We start from the raw sequence: 18,184 nt of genomic DNA, 5'->3' as shown, positions 1-18,184 counted from the left end.
TCGAGGGATTGTTGAAGGTTCCGGAGCACATTTCCGGTTTCCGCTCCACGAATCACTCTTCCCGTTCCCCGTCTTCTTCTTATCCGTGTCTCGAGTCCGCAACCTCTCGGAATTTGCTTGCCCGTGAACGACAAGGGCTGCATAAGGGGAGAGGGAGGATTTTGGCTCCCTCTGATAGCCACTAACCGTGACGATTTTCTCTCTTCCTCCTTTCATGGGGCTCGAAGGTAGTTTGTCTCTCGATGTGTATTACTGTTCTAGGAAAACATTCTTGAGAGACCATTTTGGGTTTCAAATTGTTGATATTCTTAAATTTACAGTACATGTTAGAAACGTATATCACGATGATATACGAAGTAACGTGATGTGTTTGCCACTTAGTATGCAGTATAACCCCATTTATCTGAATTTGTCGAAGGACAAATGGTTCATGTAAGTAGATCATTCATGTGGTAGAAGGATTTCAATGTCCTTCGTTAACTATGATCTTTTGTCGATCAGGATAGATAAAGAATACATATGACGCATACACTCCGTCATCGATTTCAAGCGCGTTAAACGACCAAATGTAATCTCATCGAATCTATATTCGTATCCATCAGCGATTAACTACGATATTCTTGCAGAAAAAAGAAATTCTCACGACAATCTTCCGCCATATAGAACGACAGAATATGTCGGTAAGACATGGACAACTACTACACGATATCTCAACTTTTCCAAGAAAACAGATCCATAGCACTCGCTGGGCCCGCAGTCGGTTCCCGTCGCTAATTAAGTCGTCAATTTCGGTGGGAGCTCACGGGGGGCGGGTCGAACTTGCCGGCTCCTTTAAATCTTGCCGGAAGTTCGTTACTAGACTCGGTCACGGCGTGAACTCCCCGGGAACTGATGCTTGTTACTTAGACTGCTCATATTTATCACGGTTCTCGGCTGGTTCTCCTCAGGCTCGGTGGCCGCCCTTCTTCCGCGGTTTTCACACCGCGTTCCACCGGTGAAAGCCCCCGGCAAACTCCTAGCTGCCGCGCTCGCCCGGGTTATGCCCTCTCCGTGGCTGGAAACCGGGCAGGCTCTTCGAACTGGAACTCCGTCCGAAACTCACGGTGTCGCCGGGTAACTAAGTTCAGAAGCTCGGTTCGCCTCGGTTTCGTTCACCTTCCACCCCTTAACCCCTTCCCGCAAAAGGATTCCACGCTCGTCTTGGTTGCAGCCGGTCTCTCTAGGCTTCGACCTCTTACCACGGTTCCGTAGCTCCGGATCTACGTCTGTAACGCAAGCAGCCATCCAGTCGCTGGGCCGCAACCATAAGTTACTAATGTTGTTCCCGTGTTGGCGGGCGAACGCGCCACCGAGAAGGCGCACCCCCAACCCTTTCCTCCCTCTATACGCCCCCGCAAAACGGATTTCGAAGTTTTACCTCGTTTCCGAGGGGATTATCTTCGCCGGTATAATAGATACGCTTTAGTGGCTGCACGAAGGTGTCTTTCCGTGTTTTGCGGTTTGCTCCGGCACGCTGATCAGAGGTAATCGCGGACGAAACTTTGCGCGAGAGGAAATCTATCGCGCTGCGCTTGTGATGCGCCTGTTTGATCTAACTTTTACGAGTTGGTTGTGTGTTACGTGGCCGAGCAGTAGATTGTAGTTGTTCGTGCGGTTTCACATTTTTCTAAATAAATATTTCTATGAAAATTTCCCTTTTATATACCTTGTGTATTTGAAATATTATTTCGTAGGTGTAGTTTTGCAAAATTACGCCGAGAAGAATATCGGACGTTCGATGAAACTTTCACGAGTTTCTTGTCGTGTATATCCTCTAGGCAGGGCTAAAAAAATGGATTGTGCATTTTAAATATCAAATGTATTCTGTCTATTTCTAGAAATTTTCGATAAGAAGAACAGCGATAGCGTTGCATCCACGATGCAATTATGTGACGAGACATTTACTATTTTATGATTATAAAATTCATGAATATAAGACGAATAGACCCTCGGTAGAGATATATTTTACCGTTTAAATATCGTAATAGCTACTACATTATAGACATTTTGTATAATTTTGCACATTATATATTCACCGCATTCTTCGCATACATTCTCTACGATTTTGCATCTTTATATATTCCATAAACACATAAACATCCGCAACGTAATGATAAGATTTTGAATTTTACCGTCGCTAATTTTACTTTCAGCCTAATTTATGTCCATTAATTATAGCTTGTTTCTTGTAGCTTTTGGCGATATCGATGTTAATTCGTAGATAACGGTAGAGTAAACGTGTTTCGAGATAGTTCATCCTGATTTTTTTTTTTTTTTTTTTTTTTTTTTTTTTTTTTTTTTTTTTTTTTTTTTTTTTTTTTTTTTTTGATTTCATCGAACTTCATCGACTCTCGATACATACGGCTCGGGAACCGTCTCATAAATTTCGCCAGTCGTTTCTGCATCCGCAGTGGCTTACATAATTTATCATCGATTATAACGATGCACAGTTTAACGCGTCCTTATTAATCAATTCGCTGGCTATTTATTACGCGGCCGGCCAATTTGTAATCGTCGCTAATTCAGTCATTATTCAATTCTATAAATCGCCGGACGTCAAGGAAACGGAGTATTGACACTTCCCTCGCACGATCTTCGCTTTGAATAATCGGCCTCTCTTTAATTTCATAGATCTATAATAAAATATAGTAACGGATATACATAATTTCATCCAGTCGATTATTGTTACATTAACAAAGTGATTACGTACCCGGATGTGTATGTTACAGTGAGCGATCCGATAGAATTAAAAATGATACTGACTGAAGATCGTGCGAATATCTCGACAAGTGATCCGGACAATATACAACATATAGAAAGGGTGTCGCGTGTAAATCAGGCTGCGCGTAGAATTTCTGTCTAAAATACAATAAATCGGAAACGTAGAATTGAATCTTCCCTCTTGGAATCTCATTTTCCTATATAACTGCGGTGCGATTGAAAATTCGAGCAGTTTCGCGCGAATCATTGAAAAGTAGAATATGTTCGGTAAAAAGATCTTGTACGAATATCACGACATGGACAATGACATGTGACCAGTAGGATCGATGTACGTCTTTATTTATTTATTGAAGTATTCTGCTTATTATTTGGAGATATTCACAATTATCGCAAAAGTCAGAACAAACATAATTCTAACGCCATTCGAAGATTCAAATTCTCGGCCTGAATCGTCTTGACCCTTTAAACGACACACCAAAGTTACTCCCAGGCGCATCCTCGACATACTTTCTCGCAAGTTGCCGCGTCTGCAATTAACCTCCTCCTCCAGGAGGGTCTCTAAAATAAATGACCGGCCACCACGGTATTGCACTCGTAGTTTCGGTGTTAAACCCCTTCGAGGAGGGTCCGAAGCGCGCCTAGGCGAGAAACTTGGCGGATTTACGCGCGTTAGTAACACGCTTCCAGCTAAGTACGAGCTTTATTACGTTGCATCGAGTTTTTCCTCGTTACCAATGTGATCCTCTCGTGTCATTGGTCCATCGGCCCTCGAAGGCTTGCGCGTCTCGAGCTTGAGGAAAGGTAACGCGCTATACACACTGGTGACGAAGGGTCCTCGGTTAACGAACTCCCTCTACGACTGTGAAGTGCTATCTCCACGAGACTCAAAGGCGTTGTAAGAAGTGCCATTAAGACGGCGATCATATCCTCCGATAGTTCGTCTTCGTGTATTAAAGCACGGTGAAAGGTACGAAAGCGTTCGAGATACTCTGGAATCTGACGACCTGGAGATACCATCGATCCTTTTGTTCTTCATTCGATAATGGTCGATAGCGTGGTTTTGTGGGCTTCGTCATTTCAGCTACGATACGCCAAAATAGTGAGTTATACAGAGTGTCCGAGAATGTAAGTTATTTAGGATAGAACTGGACGCTGTGGAATATCGTAATTGTATTTCATGGTGACAATATATACCATAGTGTTAGTTCGTTTCTTTGCATCATTTTGCATCTGATCGTTTTTGTATATAACTTATACTGAAATTCCTCTGACTTTATCGTTATACGATCGCTGTATTCCTTTCTATCTTTTATAATGTATCGGTTGGACTTTGAATCAGTAACATCGTTATTTACACTATCGAGAGAGTTTCCTCGGTTTCGTACAAATATTTCAATATCACGGTTAGTCTATAAAAATGGTTCCTATCGCAATCGTTTATGGCTTTTACGCAATGACAATGACTCTATTTCGAAGTAACGGATCCCTATTTCAATATCATTCTGAACCATCGCGAGTTTAAAATCACGTTCCCATATGAAGTCCTTATCGACTACCATTACGAGACTGCAACTTTCAACAAAAACTTGGATCATAATCATCCGCCCGAGACAAGTCATACGAGCATACCGATCGTTTTACAGCCTCTTACGCCTCATCCTGCTCGAACAACGAGGAGAAAAACGAGAATTACAAGCTGAGATTGCAGCATCCGACAGGAGACGAGCGAACAAACGTTCGATTCGTTTCCCCGTGTGCGATCCCGCGGCGAAAAGGATCGGTAAGAGCCGTTTTCCACCAATCACGGGTGCATGGAACGATTATCACGAGCCCGATGAAACAAGAGGGTCCGAGAACGATTCCTTTGAGCGTCTTTCGCGTTGCCCACGAAGGCTGTCATGGAATGTAATCTCGCGTTATAGCCGCCACGATATTCCACTAACGAGGGACGCACGCTTGTAGTGTGATTAAACCGCGCTATAACGCAGCGGGGCGTCCCAGGACGTCCAGGACCGGCCACAGTATGGGAAATTAAGGAATCGGCCGCGCGGGAGGCGTTCGAAGAAATCGCACACTCGAGGAATACGCCACTGTGCGCGTCAGCTTCTTGTCTTTTTCTCCGCGTGCAAATTGCATCGTTAAGCGCACTCGCAGAGTCCCTTCTCTCGATTATTCCTCGCGAAATCAGTCGCGAGTCGAATGTTACGTTCGCGTCGAGCCAAGACGAAGAAGAGGTGGAAAGGGTGTGCGTTTACTGGGAATGCGTTTGGTTGGTGTTACTGTAAAGTTGCTTGAATCTATAGGATCTATCGGACACCATGATTTTGTTATCTGTGCTGGAATCTTTGAAGAAAGGATGTAAATTGGTTCAGAATACTGTACCTAATTTCTATTCAATCTAGGGAATTAAATTAAAATTAATTGAGTAATGAAGGATGGTTTTGAAAGAGGGTGGCGAGAGCTTATATATGACATTTATTTGTGCAATATATTAGGTATTATTCCTACTTTTTATCTTCTCAAATATATACATATATATATACGAAAGGAGATCGTTACTGATCGCTTTACTGATTCGTTATGGAAAAGATTTTTCTACGTTTCAAAACAATTTCAAATTAAATGAACGGGGTGTCAGTAAGTGCTCGGTAGGTGATCCTACAAGTCATCTATCTCAAGCAAATTAAATTGCATTCTACCAGTTACTTAAAATTCTGACCATCTGTCTAAACCTTTCCACTACTTTGATTTAGTATAGCTAACGTATTTGCATAATATTTCTTGAAGTGCATATATTATCAAGAAGCGAACAAATTTATTTCAATATAGTAAATGACAAACTTATTTTAATATAATAAATTGCTTCTTCAACATCTTCGTCGCACTTAACAGCAACTTAATGGCAATTTCCAGCAGGAAATGGTATGCTGGTTCATCCAATGGTATTTTGGTTCTTTATTTCGATAAAGAAACGGAGAGGGAATTGAGGTTACGATGAAATTATTTGCGTGCCATCGTCGGTGCTCCCTCGTCAATCTGCGATTCTTTGAGTTCCTCCGTGGGGTAGAGCGAACGAATCTGGCGGAGTATGGAATTCGCGGCAGAAAAACACGCGTCCGGGAAAACGGAAGAGTCGTGGGATGGATAGAGAGTGGCGAGGCAAAGAAACACTCGCGATAATTGTGATTTACGGTACGGCCGTGAAGCAAATCGCGAGGAGTCTGCTTGCAGCGCGTCACGTCCTAGAATTGTCTGTACCTTGAATGGTACAGAGATAAATATCGCATTTATTTGATTAATTATCAGTTGCGAAATTTGTATGAAAATTATTTTCCTTGCTGTAAGAGAATTTCCGGCAAAAATCTTGCGATTGCGTTTAAGGATATTAGCCTCTTTTCTTACAATTTTTTTCAGTATCTACTTAAGCGGACATTTGTTATTAACTACTGTACCGTATAAAACGCAAAAATGCTGAAAAATCGGACATAATTATTGTCTAGCGAGCCTTATTGAAAAATCGAAGCTACAGATTGAGTAAACGTAACGCTTTATTCTTCGAAAGGGAATAACTATCCATGTCACTGTAATTAAGCGAATCTGACCTAAAGAAAAATCAAAGTATCTCAAAGAACGCTCCGTACACGCAATAAACATGGCGCGTTGCAAAATCTGTTAATTTTATCGTTCTAAATACCGAACTTTCAAATTACAATACTCGTCAGCGAAGATGAAATAATTCCCCTTGAGATAAATCACGAGTTATTCGAAATTACTTTCGCATACAGCTATCCATCCAGATTATCGCAATCTCCAGCACCCAACACACTTCCTCTCTCTCTCTCTATATATATATATACCATCGCTATTTATCAACACGTGGAACAATTATTCGCATTGGCTGTAGTATTTTACCAAGAAACCAAGACTTAACGCAACAGCCTGACCCGCACAAAGGATCTGGCAAAACGAGCTCGTATTCGACAGGCAATAAACCACCATACACGAGCAATATCGTTCCCTGGGAGATAGCCCGACCAGATTTGGCATAAGAAAGGCTTAGAAGAGTGTTCGACAATGGCCGGCCTCCGTTACGAGATTTCGAGATGACGCCGCCACCGCTGTCTTTCTTCCTCTCGTCCCATTTGCTCTTCGTCTCACCGCGTATTGCTGCCCGAGGGTAGGACGCAATCAGTGGCCTTGATTTATCGCGGCAATATACATTAAGATACCGACATTAAAACTAGGGGAGCCTCCCGTGGATTCCTGCTCCATTACCGCTTACGAAAAGAGAGAGGTGCTGTCGTCGCGTCGACCGTTTCGATATACGAAGACGAAGATTGAATCCCCCGATGTCGAGTCCTGAGTGAATTGCTGACGTCGCGTGCGTTTCCGGTCCGTACCTCTTTCCCGGTATCAGGGTTGCGTGGGGGGTGGATCTTGTTTTAGATAGATGAATATATTGATATTCTCGAGGAGAATCCACCACTTTGGATGTTCCCTATCTTTCGAACAGGGATGATGAATTTTCTCAGGTGACATGAACGCGTCGACGTAGTCGATGTCACGAATGTTCATTACCGTTTCAGTTCTTAAGCAAATTATCGCAGTTTTTTTTTTTTTTTTAATAAAAATGGGAAATTAATTAAGTTTGAGTGAACCTTGCCATAGACCTTCTGTATACTGTATAGCAGTTTAAATGTAGATTATCACAAAATGAAGATTTTGTTGCGTGGAAAACTTGCAGCATACGATAATTTATGGCAAGGCGTCTAGCGATTCGGAGTAGTTATCGGGGTTTAGAATTAATCATTTAGAAGCAGCGTATATAAAAGAGAATTCAAAGGTGGCACTCTGCAAAGGTGAAACTACTCCAATGAATGAGAGATTAAAATAGAGTAGAGAATTCTAGCCACACGTTAAAATAAAAGAAATGATATTATATCTTCGAGATTACGAGAGTCCTAGTATCTTTGATTCTTCCCTTCGATATCTAATGTATCGCATCAACTGCTAATCCCCTATTATCCCCAAACTTAAAAAAAAGAAAAAAAAGAAACAGAAGAGCAAGCACGTGACATTGACTGAGAACGATACACAGCTCGTTGGATCGCATTTTTAAATTCACGAAAACGTCATTGGATTTACCGCAGGGAAGAAAACGGCAAGCGAATGACGGTTTCAAGGGATCCAACAAGCTTTTCCAATATCCCCTCGCCAATTACAGGACAGTGATCTAACCGTAGTAACGTGTAGTGTTTCCGCCATTGTCCGCAGGCCCGAGCGGGGCGTACAGTCCGGACGCGACGATGGGTTACATGATGGACGGACAGGCGGCGAGCATGATGCACCGGCCGCCCGGTGATCCCACCTTCCACAATCAGTACCATTACCCGCCAGAGTACTATGGACATCACTTATAAAGGTACGTGGGAAAGTAGTTCGGCCGGTTCCGTGTTGTACGTGCGACGTCGAACACGACACCGGCGGCCATCGTTGATTTGATAATCGAGTCGGTGACGAGGTCGATGACGATGGAAAGATTGATAGCAGGAAACGAAGATCGAACGGACGGTTAAATTGGTAAACGTTGATGAAAACCCGGATAAAGGGTTGAATTTGATGAAATACACGAAACATCGTTCTTATCATTGGGAAATTGCAAGTATTTCTTGGTATTACTGGTGGAAATGATGTTGCGAGGTCGTGTGAATGGATCTCTTAACTCGTGAAAGGATTTTTCAATTTCTTCGACTTTGCTTGTCTTTTTATATTATGCGACTGCTTTTGTTCGGTATCATTTTTTGATTTCGTGACTCTGAATCAGGATTGAAGAAATTAAAGTATTAAGTGGCTATATAGAAACAGACTGGTTGCGAAGAAATTCTTGAAAGCTTGAAACGGTAAAAGTCTCTCATCGAAACTGTACTACTTCCAATATTTCATCAAGATTGAATGCTATTAAAGTTCGCGATATCTCCCGTTCAATAATAATTCCAATAAAAATTGTACCATTTTTCAAGCGCGTGTGAGAACATTTATTGACAAAAAGTAATTTACGTCTGCATTAAAAATACGCGTTCTTATTTTTAAAAGAAATAAACATATCGTACAGTTGAAACTAGGCTCTCGTGTCTCTCAACAATCTCAAAGTACTTCGCCCCTGGAAGCACATCGATTCTACCTCCTAACAAATTTCACGGCCTTATCGTCTCTTTTCCACCAAGTACGACCAGAAGACTCGTACAAATCATAGATTCTCGTACTATTTCAAATTACCGTTCGGTCAGTCTTGAAAACTTGCGGATATAACAATCAAGTCGGTAGTCAAACAATCGCTGAAGCTTTGTAAATTGCATATACAAAGCGAGGAAGAACGCTTTTTTCCATCGTCCTCGGGGCAAGTAGAAAACGAACGGTTTTATTAATAGAATATGATTTGTCACATTGCAGCAGTAGTCGCAAATGAAGGTAGGCGATGGAACGACGGTTCTTGCGGAATGGGAAACGTAGCAGCGTGACGGAAGCGCAGCGTGCTCCGGTTGGCGTTTAGAGCAAGGTGCATGGGGGCAACGAGGAACGATTCGTCGCCTCCGGGGCGTGATCGACGCGGAAGCGGAGAGATATTTCTCGGCAGCGTCGCACGTCGAGGCTCGTGGTGCCGGCTGTTCGAGCCAGGAGCACACGATGCGGACGGTGGAAGCGGAAAAACAGCCATCGGTCCGGTTGTGGCTCGGAAATCGAGTATCGAAGCGGGGCAAAAGAAACTCGCGAAGAACAGGAGAAAGAAAGAAAGGGAGTCAAAGGATGGCGGGTTCGTTCGCCAAAGCAGAGAAAGGCTCCGTTGGCGGAGAAGGGCCGACACGGGACGTGTGGAACGCGTGGAACCGGAAGCAAGATGACTGGAGAGAAAGAGAAAAGAAAACAAATGACGAGAGACGCGCGGCTTGAAGGGACGAGAGTACGAGGAGCCGCGTAATACGATGGAAATTCATGTGATTGTTCTGTGTACAAATGTCGCGGTGTAATATTGTAGTGATCGAAGAATTTAAATGTTAAATTTTAATACGGTCGCGATCGAGCTATTATTAATTAACGATTATATAGAGAGAACATTGGGGGCTACGAACGAGGTAACCTCGAACAGAGTGATATAGGCAATTTCTAGCGGGCATGTGTACATTAAGAATGAGTGGTAAGAGAAGCGGGATAAATAAAAAGGTAGAAAAATGCAAGTAACGAAAGTGGTAGAGGGGGTTGGAGAACTAAGGCAAACCCGGTACTCGCGAACTCAGATCCGATTTAATTAATAGATAGATATGCACGTGCGGAGAGAGGCGACGAAACGGAAAATTCGGTAGTTCTGGAGGCACGAAACTACGCAGAATGGAATTCAATATGATCGAATGGTATATATATATATATATATGTATATATATACACACAAACGCGCGCGCGCGCGCAGATGCGCATTCATGTGTATATATATATATATATATATATGAGTGTATAAATAAATATATATAGGGAAAAGAATTTTAGATACGTGGTGGGTGGCGTTTCGGAAGCCTACTAGGAAACGAAATGAGAGGAAGATAAGTGCGGGGAAAATTGAGAAATAGTCGGTTCGAACGTTTAACGAACGTTTAACAAACGAATGCACCCGCGATCAAAACGTAAATGCGAATCCGATAATGAAAAAGGATGCGAGGATAAAGAATATAGGCAACGTGAGGAACAGAATGGAACAAATTTAAGAATAGAGAAACATAAACGAACGAAAGGAAAGGACGCGGCAGAACAAAAGAGAAACTTTTAGGACAGAAGAATGAAATCGACGCGTGTGCCGGACTCGAGCGTCGATCACATTCACTTGCATATATATATAGGTGACATTGAAATTTGTACAGTTATTAATTATAAATGAATTTACTAATTAAAGGAAGGAGTTATCATATAATATAAATATATACATAACAGACACACACACTGAAGTAACATGTGCGCCCCCCTCCACCCCCGATTGTAATATATATATACAAGCAAGCGTTTTAATTGGACTTTTGGGACGATAATTATTCTCGTGTGTGTTGTGCCGTGTTCGATGTGCGTACTGGACCGAGGAGACGCGTCGAAAGAATTAAAAAAAAAGGAAAGAAGCGGGGAAACAAGAAGAATAGGTAAAAAAAAAGCAAAGAAACGGGTGGCAAAAGCGGATAAAGTACACCGAAACAGACGTGAGGATGGTGCGGGAAAATGTGCGAACGCGAGAAAGGAGAATAGTATACGCAAGCGACAGTTGGTGAGGGATTATATATATTTATATATATGGAGAAAGGTATATATATATAAATATAAATAAATATATATATGTATATACTTATACACATATATACACAAAAATATAGATACCTGCGAGAGGATCAGGCGATTCTTCATCGTTCTACAACTCGGTGACACAGTCAGATCTCTCCTCCCCGACCTGTCCGACTCCACACGTATAGAAAACGATACACACGCGTAAACACACACACACACACACACACACACACACAAATATAACATATACAGCGATACAGAGGAAAACACGTAGACACAGGCGCGCGTAAAATGAGCGTTATTACCCAAGCCCCGTCTCCCCGCACCGTAAGGATAATTACGAAAGAAAAGGAACTCGCGAGAATCTAAAAACAGGCGAACTACAGACGATCTGCAAGTTTAATTAATATAATATATTGTGTATATATATAAATAGTTAATTGAACCGCGGCGAGCATGGGAAGGGAGGAGGGCAAAGGAAAATCCAAGATTGGCAAGGCTTTACGAGAGATGTTCGCGACCGCGCAGAATTCTCTCGCTCTCGTCTTTCCGCTCCTTTCTTTTCCTGCCGTTTTCTTTTCCTCTAGCCGCACCGCGGGGAGGTGAAAGGGCTCGGTAATAAACGGAGAATCTGTGGACCAGTGAGATCCTCGGCGAACAGTGGAGGTTGAATCGGGAAACACGTGCGACAACGAGGAGCATCGTATTGGTACACATTGGTTGGTTTCTTTCGTTCTCGTCTTCTCTTGGTTTGTAATCCTTCCTTTCTTCAATTAGTCACTTTTTGGATCCATATATATATATATGGAATAAATATCAAGAGCTTAAAGAAGATACTATTTATTTCATTCAGTACTATTAAAGATTGTAATCGAGACGAATGCCATGCCCTTTTTTATGCACCTATGCCTCGAAACAGAACGAATTGGCCCTATAAGACGTATTCCTCCTAGTTTGCTTTCAAAGAGGAGAAAACCCGCCCATCGATTTAATTTCTGTGTCAGTGGAAAAGTTTCTAGGAAGACTTCCTACGACATCGCAGTGAAATTCTCGAGTAATCCAACGACACCGCATTGTGCCTCGGGCAAAGAGAAACATCGAAGGTCAATGAAATTTCGAGTATTTTCAACGATCCAAAATTGGCAGCAGTTTCGTCGAAATTTTTTCCATATCCAAGAATAAGTTTGAGAACGAGATGAAATTTCCTGCGAAGCTATTGATCGGTATTCAGGATCTATCGAAATTCCATTGGATTCTCGAAACGAATGCAGCTCGTGAGACTGTAATCGCTGTGTATATTGGATGGAACGAGCCTTGGAACTGTCTCGAAACAGATCGTCGAATAAAATCGCAACTATAAGATGGGCCACTTCGATCTCGACACGGTTCTCGACACTTTCCTCGTCCTTCCCGTACCGTTTTCCTTTTAGAAATTACTTACCCCGTCGTTCGTAGAATTTTTTTAACAAACTAATTGACGCAGTTACGATGCTGAAAATTTCTTTAGCGAACAATTTTTATTTCGTTACGAATAACTTTCCAAACGTTGATCCAACGTTTAATTTTATCCGGTGGACAAGAAACGTAGAAAAGAATCGAAGAAAGGGGGAAAGAAAGAAGCGACACGCGCAAAGAGTATACGCAAGCGAAGCGAATTTTTGTGATGTAAGGATAAAGCAGAGAGAACATGAATTAGAGAGAAAGAGTTAAAAATTTCATTAAATTAAACGTCGATTATAAATCAACGCGTGGAAGGATGAATAGCGTAAAGTTCGAAATAGCTCGTGCTAGGTATCTTTCGATAATCGAGTGAATCGCTCGATTAGCGACGGATAACAGGAGAAACGGGACGAAGGTAAGGAGAAGGAAGACTGTGAGAGAGGCTTGGGAGAAAGAAGATGCGAACGAACGAAAGAAACACAGAGCATACGAGACAAATTTTATCGATATTTTCAATACGCCCGCATACACGCAATTCTTGTATAAAAATTTTAATGTAAACACACTGCTCTTGCCGCGAGTCGTGACGTTCACGAGAAAATCGATGCTGTCGTTTCTCGTTACCCCTGTTCGATCTCAAAATGCGATCTTTCAAATTGTATTCGCGAGAAAAATCAATCTTCTACGGAACGATAACGCGAAACGACGCTCGATTTTTTTCTAGCCACGGTCGAGCGGCGTATTAGTATACTGAAAGAAAAAAAAAAAAAAAAATGATAACCTACGTATACCGAAAGACTCAGGTGCGAGAGAAGTCAGTTATAGGTCCTGGTTAATTGGTGAAATTCCCGACACTCGTCGAGATCCATCGCGACCGATTTTCCGATCGGTGAGCGCGAGCACGCGTGCGTAGCAGCTCCTCTTCACGAATGCGACAATCGATCGTGCGATCCTTCGTCTGCGAATTTTTTTCCAAATTTCGACAATTCGAATCTGTCACTTGAAACGAAAAATACGAAAACTAAAAAAAGAAATGTATAAAAAACTGAAAAGAGAGAAGCAGAAACATGAAAACGCGTTAGCACCACGTTTTCCCGGTTGAAATTTCTCGACGACCTGGTTACCTGGATACATCGTATACGAGAAAACGCGAAAATAGTAGAATCTCGCGCGTTCGAAATCGTCCCGCGGCTACGACGTGTTTTTTAACATTTCGATGCAAATTCTCGCGATATTTTTCGTAAGAGCTTTTTACGACACGGGGACCGAGACTTTATACCATTTTACTGAGAATAAGCAGCGTCGCTCCCGTAGACGTGGAATATTTTCGTTTTCATCCGAATTGGATCTTGTCGATGCTAGAGGGGACGATCTCGCGACGTCCGGTGAACAATCGTATAATACATAATCGATTATCAAATACGAGACAATCATGGAGACGAACGCGGATGATGGTCGACGAAATGATGCGTGATCGAGCACGATCGTCTACGGAGCGAAGTGTTTTTACGAATTCTATTTGTTGGACGATATATTGTTTAATTTTGTTAATGATCGCTCCGTCGGTCGTTCCCGATTCCGCGTCGATTCGTCGTCGCGCATACGAGAAATTTCAATGGGAATCTTTAGCTAGAGCTTTATCAAAATCGTTTTATCAAGTAAAATGAAACAAAATTTCCAAACGGATGAAATTATAAAACGAGAATGTAAATTAGCAACATTGGGCCGTCGTTTTCGTCTGTGACGAATCTTTCGAGTAGATTGATACACGGTAAATGTCCCGATTTACCAGCGACTAGGGACTACGACAACGACGATTAAATTATTTTTTCACGAAGAAGATCGATGTCCGATGAAAATCCCGATGAAACAGACGCCGGTGGAACGCTCGTCGGCGCATTTCCGTAGCAGCCTGCGAAAGTGCAACGTCCATGGTGGACTCGCGTACGAAACGACTCCGTCTTTTTACCCCGCTCGCTGACACACCGCCCCCGAGGTCGGAGAACGCGATCAATATTTTCGTGGAAATGCCCGGCGACGCGTTACGCGGCGAAGAAAGGAGTAAAGGGGGGAGAGGGAAAGAGGAATAAACAAAAATATATAGGAAATAAAAGTAGGATCGCATGAACGATTAACGAAAAGAGCCTATACAAGGGGTGCGAGATGTGTATAGGCGTGTAAAATGGGAAACGAAAGAACGAAAGAGAAGAAAACGTAATGTTGTAGCGCTTATGAAAGGAATGTGAAGACGGCGGCGAACGGACGACGTTTATTGGCTGTTCGTTTTCTAAATGAGTTCACCCGATTGAATGAATCATCGCCTTAAAAATGTATACGAAGTAACAGTAAGGTATCTAAGTAATAATCATGTTAGAAGGTAAAGAAACTTAAAACAAAGATTTTATGAGCGACGACAAGAGCGGCTATAGGGGCAACGAGAGAACGCGAGTGAGAATGAGAGAGAAAGAGTCTGAGAGAAATCGAGTGGTAGCGAGACAACGGTGCGATCGAAGAAATAAATGCTGTGTATGAAAGGAACACGTGAATGAACGAGCGAATGGAATGAAGCGACTAGGAGGAAGTGATGGACAAGAAAGAGATGACGCGAGAATGTAAAAAATGGAGAAGAAGGAAAAGTAATGTATAATTATCGTGTAATTACGGAAGAACGACGATATTAGTAACCGCGTTGCCGGCGTTGGCGGCGATGATCATAATGACGACAGCGATAACGAGTGTTGGGCGGGGTTTGTCGGCCACCTGAAGATCGCCACTAATCGTCATTATGATCATCAAGCGATCAAATGATAACGAAATAATGCTGATGATGATGCTATTCACAACAATGATGATACTGATGATGATATATGATGATGATTATGATTATGCTGATGGTGACGATGATGTGTATAGTAAGCTACAAATTTATTATATCGGTATGGAATCAGATTTTTTCAACTGTTTGCGTATTGACGACCTATTGACACTCTTAAGTAAAAAAGATTTAAAAATGCAAAAATAAGAGGAACGGTAAATAAATTGAACAAAAAAAAAAAAATGGAAAAAAGAAAACTTAATCGAATCGAACTGTGTTCTGTGTTTGTGAAATCGGGAAAAAACACCGCTTCTTCGATCGTTGTTTCAGCACGATTGTGATAGCGCGACGACGCGGAAATTACGATACGCGTGTGGTCGTGCGGGAGGTGGTTCCTCCTTCGACCCCTCGAGAATCCCCGGGGCGAGGATGTTCGTTGATCCCTCGCGTCGATCTACGTATATTCTCACCTCTCTCTCGAGCAACTCAGAGAGCGAAAGAGAAAGAGAGAGAGAGAGAAAGAGAGAGAGATAGACGCGTGTGAAACGGAACTAAAGGAAACGCGTAGAAACAGAACAAAACACAGTGAAACGGAAACTGATACCTGTCGATGTAAAATATTAGTATTAACATATACGTGGGATTACGTGCACACACGCGTCCATCCGTTAACAAGAAAATGTGTCTGGACACGCGCGTACACGCGTCCCCGGCTTGCGTAGAGACGCGTGACGGCGTCTCTGGCATAGAGGGAACAGAGTCGATCAATCGCGTGAATTGGCCCGGATCGATTGTGTTCAAAACACTCACGGATCGCAACGTGATGACGATGAAAGGAAGGACGATGTCAAAGGTGGTCTATGTTAGAGAGTGTCCATTGTATAGTGTTTTTTTGAAACGTGAGCATTAAATGCTACATCTTGTGTACGCCCTCTTGTGTCCAGTCTTTTATTTCACAATGCTCGCGAGTAAATACGTTGACGTGGGTGTGATGCTCGTACGCCTCGCTTTTGAATATGTTTTTCTTTCCTTGTTTTTTCCTTTTTCTTATTTTTATCGGTTCTTTTGTGAGACTCTTTCTGAAAAATGTTCGAGGGAATGGTACTGCGCGGAAGAAATCGTCCTTCAATTTTGTTGGAGCATCACGCGCGCATCGCATTTTATCACGAGTGACAAGCCGTTGCTCCAGTTCCTTTTATCCCGTCTGCTAGAAGTCTACGGAACTTGGCCGATTTTCTCATATTCAAATCACGTGAATTTCATTTTGCTGCAATTTTATACATTAAAAATAGTTCACATATCCAGTAAAATAAAGTAAACATTCACCTTGTATCCATCAAAAATTCTCATACGATCTTTAAAAATAGCCAAGTTTCCACTTTATATAAACTATAAACTATAGAAACCAAGTCAACTCTATCAACTCTATGGCAATTCAACCTCGACAGCCTTTGAAAATTCACCTTCCTTTCTCTCGAACCAGGTAAGTCATGATACGCTACATATTTCAACTATAGACACCCTTATCAACCCTCGAAAACCATGAATATTCTCGATCACCCTGATCGTCGGACCATAGTCAGCACCGTTTCACACAATCGACATATGAACCAAACTAAACGAGATTCCAACGTGCCTCGAATGACGTTCGAACGACGTTGAATGCACGACGAGTTGTCGGATTCTGGCAAGGTGGACGCAACGGAGGATCGTTAGCGAGCTGTCGATGGCTCCGCTTTGTTATCCGCAAAGGTCACCCCCTCGGTCAGACTGAAAAACGAAAGGGTGCCGTCGATGTATAAAACACGCGTTTGCGATCCGCATCGTCGCATCCCCTGGACCGTGTTTCCTGTTCCTGCCTTCTCTCCAACCCCATCCACACTCTCTCCCCACCCCCTCCTAGTTCGCCTGTGCCCGTTCTGAAATATGATAGGGGCCGCGTATCCACCGTAGGTGCCAATTACCGCTGATGGTTATTCCATGGAAATGGACCTTGTTACGCGAGTGTCGAGAATCAAGGGGAAGGCACCAATTATTTTCGCTGCCGTCGATGCTTTCTGGCGGGCGTCAGAGCCGGGAAAGCGCCGACTCGGCGCTCTGTCGTCGACGTTTTCCACCTTCTAACGAGACAAATCGTGATCCCAGGCATCCCCTTTCTTCTCGCCATCGCGACAGTTCGTTTCGCTGCGTCGATTGTTTTTCTTTTTTCGTTTTATTTGGCACGCGGGGGTGGCACGAGATGGATCGAAGTAACGCGTGAGTAGCTTTGCGGGGCTGAGTTCTGGTATTATGGTCGATATTTCGACGTATAGAACGAAATACTCGTAAAATTAGGTAGAGGAAAATAGGAATGTCTTGCGTCTGAGTACAAGCAAAGGTAGCGAAAACTTAATGAAAAATTACTTTTTATAAAAAAAACCTTGTCCGATATAAATTTTCGTTAAATTAGGTAATGCCAAATATAAATAAGATATCGAAGACATGGGATGTTAATTATAAATTCCGATTTAATGAGATTTTGGTGACTTCGAAAAGCGATGATAACGGATGGGAGTTGATTATCGCGGAAAGTTGGTTGAACGAGCGGGTTCTCTCGTCAGACACGGGTGAACGCGTCAGGAAGTCGGCAATACATTAGACGAGACGCTCCGCGAGCAAACAATCTCGTAATGGCAGCACGGCACGGCTGACTGGTGGCGCGGTAATGAGATATTAGACTCGAGGCTGGCCTGCCAGAAGGGAGTGGCCACTTCGGGGTAGTAATGCGCGATAGGCAGCCGTTTATGCCGTACGAACTCGAGGGTCATTATTAGGGAGCGCTGCTAAGGGGCTGGTATCGTTTTCTCTCCTGGG

The 18,184-nt window shown here is 42.8% G+C and overlaps 1 protein-coding gene across 5 annotated transcripts in view; it reads left to right on the top strand.

Annotated features, from left to right (window-relative positions):
• LOC122567954 (homeobox protein homothorax) overlaps nucleotides 1-16,258 on the top strand; it is a 499,979-nt gene extending 483,721 nt beyond the window's left edge. For 3 of the 5 annotated variants that reach the window (XM_043727145.1, XM_043727143.1, XM_043727141.1), the window contains 2 exons: nucleotides 8,014-8,182; nucleotides 9,211-16,258. In XM_043727145.1, the coding sequence (XP_043583080.1) occupies nucleotides 8,014-8,180 (167 nt within the window). In that variant the 3' untranslated portion in view covers nucleotides 8,181-8,182; nucleotides 9,211-16,258. The remainder of the gene's footprint in view (nucleotides 1-8,013; nucleotides 8,183-9,210) is intronic. The other 2 variants (XM_043727144.1, XM_043727142.1) reach the window with 2 other exon arrangements.
• Nucleotides 16,259-18,184: the final 1,926 nt, after the last annotated feature.

Source organism: Bombus pyrosoma, linkage group LG5 (genome assembly GCF_014825855.1).
Source record: "Bombus pyrosoma isolate SC7728 linkage group LG5, ASM1482585v1, whole genome shotgun sequence".
NCBI lineage: Eukaryota > Metazoa > Arthropoda > Insecta > Hymenoptera > Apidae > Bombus > Bombus pyrosoma.
Note: the sequence above shows the minus strand (reverse complement) of the source record. Positions and strands in the feature narration are given on the sequence as shown.